We start from the raw sequence: 4,354 nt of genomic DNA, 5'->3' as shown, positions 1-4,354 counted from the left end.
GGTTTGGGAGCGAATGGAGCTTTTTTTTTTTTTGTTTTTATGAAAATTTGGAAGGAGAAGGGAAGGGAAGAAACGAGCAATATTTCAACCAACCTTCCAAGGATCTTGGAGACGCAGCCATTGCTAACCTGCAGTATCCTGGAGATGTCGCAGGGCCTCGCGCCGGAATGAGCCAACTCGACGATCTTTTGCCTGGTCGAGTCTGGAAGCGGTCTACCGCCGACGAACACACCCCCGAGCTGATTCACGCCACTGTGACCTGTGCGTGGAATCAGACATACATGCATGTTAAATATCAACAGATCTCGTTCGTTACTTAAGAGTCGAGAATTTTTAGTTATCGAACTTTTTGCCAGATTTTATCGACTCGATTCGATTTCCAAAAATTTTTCAAAGAAATATATCAGTGATTCTAAATTTTACCGATACTTAGTTAAATTGGTCAATTAAAGATACTAGATCTTTTAATATCTGAGAAATTCGTTATTATTTCGACAGATTTATTTCGAAAGATTTTTAAGATATCTAATTAAAAATATATTAGTGATTCTAGGCCAGTGATACTTGAAAGGTGAAATTGGTCAACTGAAGATATTTCAAAAAATTTTCAAGATATCTAATATCTATAGTGATTCTAAATTTTAGGCCAGTGATACTTGAAAAGTGAAATTGGCCAACTGAAAATACTTCAAAATATTTTCAAGGCATCTAATATTAGTGATTCTAAATTTTAGACCAGTGATACTTGAAAAGTGAAATTGGCCAACTGAAAATACTTCAAAAAATTTTCAAGGTACCTAATATTAGTGATTCTAAATTTTAGACTAGTGATACTTGAAAAGTGAAATTGGCCAACTGAAAATACTTCAAAAAATTTTCAAGGTACCTAATATTAGTGATTCTAAATTTTAGACTAGTGATACTTGAAAAGTGAAATTGGCCAACTGAAAATACTTCAAAAAATTTTCAAGGTACCTAATATTAGTGATTCTAAATTTTAGACTAGTGATACTTGAAAAGTGAAATTGGCCAACTGAAAATACTTCAAAAAATTTTCAAGGTACCTAATATTAGTGATTCTAAATTTTAGGCCAGCGATATACACTATACTTAAAAAGTCAAATTAGCCAACTAAAGATTTTCTAATATCTGAGAAATTTGTTACGATTTATTTCGAAAGATTTTCAAGATATCTAATATTAATGATTCTAAATTTTAGGCCAGTGAAAAGTGAAATTGGCCAATTAAAGATACTTCAAAAAATTTTCAAGGTATCTAATATTAGTGATTCTAAATTTTAGGCCAGTGAAAAGTGAAATTGGCCAACTAAAGATATTTCAAAAAATTTTCAAGGTATCTAATATTAGTGATTCTAAATTTTAGGCCAGCGATATATACTCAAATTGATCAATTAAAGATATTAGATTTTTCAATATCTGAGAAATTCGATTACGACTCATTTCGAAAGATTTTCAAGATATCTAATTAAAAATATATTAATGATTCTAAATTTTAAGCCAGCGATACTTGAAAAGTGAAATTGGCCAAGTAAAGATACTAAAGATTTTTTTAATATTCGAGAAATTCGTTATTCGATTATTTTATATTTTTGTACGCAACAATATCTTGTCGTACCATTATAGAAAATTATATATACTCTTTTTAGAATTTTTCTCAACAACGAGGAATACGTCGTAATTCACTATTTTTTTTCTTTCTTTCCTTCTTTTCACCGTTCCTCGAAACTGTCGATAGAAAAAAAGAAAAAGAAGAAGAAGAAGAAGAAAAAGGAAAGAGGAGGGGTACGTCTCCTTTCTTCTCGAAACTCTGAAAGAGGGTGAAGGTAGGGGTTGGCTGCAGGCGTTAACACGTTAGCGAATCCCGTCGTAGATAATCTTCGACTCATTGTGTCGATGACACGCACGAAACCTTCACCCAACCTTCCTCGCGAAATCTTTTATACCGTCACCCGTGAACAACACCCGTGCCACGCCCTTAATTTTTTATCCCAGGATAGACCTTTAACCAACGACAATTGTAAAAATCGAGAAATCGAGGAACGTAAGAAATCTAATTTTCAGTTTAAATTAAAATTTTTCAGAAAAAAAATTCAATGAATTCAATTCAATTCAATTATAGCAACGTTCGCAATAAAAACTCGAGAAAAATAATACGAAATGTACACACATGTTAAAAAGAAGAGGATGGAAAATGGTTGAGCAGATATTTTTTTCCGAGCGCACTTGGTCGTTGAAAGATCGGTTGGAAAAGAATTTTCCAGACAGAGTTAATTCGACACGTCGTCGTCGTCGTCGTTGTCGTCGCCGTTGCCGGCTACCCGAGTTATATAAGGGAGATTTATGAGCGTATTGCGATTGACGAAAGGGGGGGGGTCTCACGGTCGATTGACTTTCGAAAATGGGCCTGCCGCGCGCGATTCGCCGACCACCGACTCCTAGATATATATATGCCGACACGAGTGTTCCTTTTCATTCGAAAAGGACCTCTTCCCCTCCTCTCCCCGTATCTCACCGATCGAGAACGCGTAAATTGGTTAAACGTTTCGTGCACACGTTTCGCCGTATTTTATTACAAAACGAAGGGATGGCCCTGGGAAATGGATTCGGATCTTTCTCGCGAGAAACGTGTTATTTTTTTCTTTTTTTTTTTTTTTTGCTTCTCCCCTCTTAGATTAATAATAAAAGAGAAAGAAGAGATCTTGGTGTTTAATAAAATTTTTTAGAAATTTAAAAATTTCGAATTTCTAGAAATATCTTCTAGAAAGTGGATATTTAGAAATCGTAAGAAATTTGCGCAATGAAATAAAGTAATATTTTATTAAAGAAAAATCAAAATGAAAATCGAAATTATAATAAGTTTTAATAAGTGATACGATCAGATCGATCGAATGAATAATGTTCGAAAAAGTAAACATGTAAAAAGAGAAAAGAGAGAAAAAGTGTCCCCGTAAAGAAAAAGAGGGGGGACACCACCTGACGGATTCGAAGCAGCGAGGAACAAACATGGAAGGGGACAGAGAGAGAGAGAGAGAGAGGGAGAGAGAAAGAGGGGATGGGCTAATGAAGTCCTAATAAACGGAAGGCTTTAGAGTCACCACCCTTCCCACTGATATTTAATACAAACGTTACAATATCAAAACACGCGCTCAAGCTCGCAGAATGGCCACTCGAGCGCACCCCTTGGTCGCGCGCGGGGCTAATACGCCGCTGGATTATGCTCTCCTCCTTTACTTTCGACGGTATACTACCCTTTCACCCACTCTTGTAGATAAACAGAAGCGAGCGCCAAAGCTAAATCGCACGATCCAGCTAATAATCCCCCTTTTATTCCTCCTTTCCTTTCATTCCTCTTTTTTATTTGCTTATTATAGAAATTGTAAAGGATGGATGCTATTTTTTCCTTCTTCCTCCCTCTTAATTCGTTCACGCGCTTCTTCCCTCCTTATTTTTCTTTCCCTTTTTCCGATTTTCTAATGTTCCTCTCTCCCTCTCTCTCTCTTTCTCTCTCTCTCTCTCTCTCTCTCGGTTAAACAGAGATTTACAATGGGAACGTTGAAACGGAACGAGAGCAGAAACTAGCGCTCTAGAAAATACAGGCTATTTGCCCGAGTTATTATCGCTCGTTAAGGACTGGCGTTCGAAACTCGGCGTTTCGCCGTCTTCCACTATGCCCCTTCTATGAGAGAGAAAGAGAGAGAGGGAGAGAGAGAGAGAGAGAGAGAGACGCAGCGACATTTGCCCCCGTTGCGTTTTTTGTTTGTTTCCCTTTGTTACCTCGCGTAGCCCTTTTTTCCTTGATTTATGAACGCCGATGTGTTAATAACTCGGTATAATCGACTACGTGTTAGCTACGCGTAGCCTACGTTGAATATAGATAAACTTGGTTTCCTCGAAATGCAAACAATTTTGTTCGGCGCGTTTTTTTCAAATTTATATAACGTTTGTTATTATTTAAATCGTGCAACAAATTTTGCATATGTTTGAGAAAGTTCTGATCTTTTCGAATCTGTAAATTCGAAAAAATCTTCCTTCTGGCAAGAGTTGCATAGAGAGGAACGATTAACGCCATCCCGATTAACGAAAACTTCCTCCCCTGTGGCTGTTGAACGCCGACGAAAGATTCATCGTTGGCCAAGACTTTCCCTCGACATGACACCATGATAAATTACGTTCTACGTAGAATCTCGTTTAATCGATAATTGATCACCGTTCTCCTTTTGTTTTTCATGATACCCCCCGATAACGAATCAACCCATTATACCGTTACTCTACGAACGAAAAACCGAGAAAAAACCTTTCCTTGGAATTTAATCGAGGACGATGGCTCGTCCATA

The 4,354-nt window shown here is 36.9% G+C and overlaps 1 protein-coding gene across 1 annotated transcript in view; it reads right to left on the bottom strand.

Moving 5' to 3' along the window:
• Positions 1-4,354, bottom strand: part of LOC102671264 (paired box protein Pax-6-like) — a gene marked incomplete at its 3' end in the record, with an annotated part of 25,268 nt that overhangs the window by 414 nt on the left and 20,500 nt on the right. Inside the window, exon 2 of the mRNA XM_031509340.1 lies at positions 94-259. Coding sequence (XP_031365200.1) covers positions 94-259 — 166 coding nt within the window. The remainder of the gene's footprint in view (positions 1-93; positions 260-4,354) is intronic.

Source organism: Apis dorsata, unplaced genomic scaffold (assembly GCF_000469605.1).
Source record: "Apis dorsata unplaced genomic scaffold, Apis dorsata 1.3 scaffold_140, whole genome shotgun sequence".
Lineage (NCBI taxonomy): Eukaryota > Metazoa > Arthropoda > Insecta > Hymenoptera > Apidae > Apis > Apis dorsata.
This window is presented reverse-complemented; position numbering and strand designations above follow the sequence as displayed.